This window comes from Cynoglossus semilaevis, unplaced genomic scaffold, assembly GCF_000523025.1.
Source record: "Cynoglossus semilaevis isolate Cse_v1.0 unplaced genomic scaffold, Cse_v1.0 C18787425, whole genome shotgun sequence".
Lineage (NCBI taxonomy): Eukaryota > Metazoa > Chordata > Actinopteri > Pleuronectiformes > Cynoglossidae > Cynoglossus > Cynoglossus semilaevis.
The window spans coordinates 1-474 of record NW_007594536.1 but is presented as its reverse complement, the minus strand read 5'-3'; the positions used below and the strand labels follow the sequence as shown (position 1 = coordinate 474).

The window sequence follows — 474 nt, the reverse complement described above, 5'->3', positions numbered from 1 at the left end:
ACTGGTGGGTGTGGATGCCATTTGTGCTAGCGTGTGTGTTTTTGTCCTGCTGTTGAGTCCTGCTGATGTTTTTTGTGAAAGAGGGCTTGGTGGAGATGTTGAGGTGCCCTCGTGGATGGTCTCCACAGTCAGCAGTGGCTGCTTCTTGGGTCGTCCCCGTTTTCTCTTAATGGGTGTGTGGACGGTCAGGCTGTCAGTGTTGGTGTAGAGAGGGCTTGAGGGGGTGATGGGAAAGGTTGAAGGTGGGTCTGTAAGGGTGGATGGGCTACTCCGGTTGTCTCTCTGGAGTGATGTGAGACTGGCATAGCTTTTAGCTTTCAGGTAGGACCACCTGTCGAAGGCCTTGGATGGTCTGCTGCAACTTGCTGTAGAGCTAGTGCTGTGGCTGGGACTTGGATTTAGGGCTACTCTAGGTTTAGGACTCGGACTAGGGCTGATATTTATTCTGGATTTAGGGCTTGGACTAGGGCTGAC

General features: G+C 52.5%; 1 protein-coding gene across 1 annotated transcript; it reads right to left on the bottom strand.

Moving 5' to 3' along the window:
• Positions 1-3: 3 nt before the first annotated feature.
• LOC112486724 (SET-binding protein-like) lies at positions 4-468 on the bottom strand (the record flags this gene model as incomplete). Its single annotated transcript, XM_025054044.1, has 1 exon — positions 4-468. A coding segment is annotated over one exon (465 nt), but the record flags the coding sequence as incomplete, so codon positions are not given.
• Between the last annotated feature and the right edge of the window lie 6 nt (positions 469-474).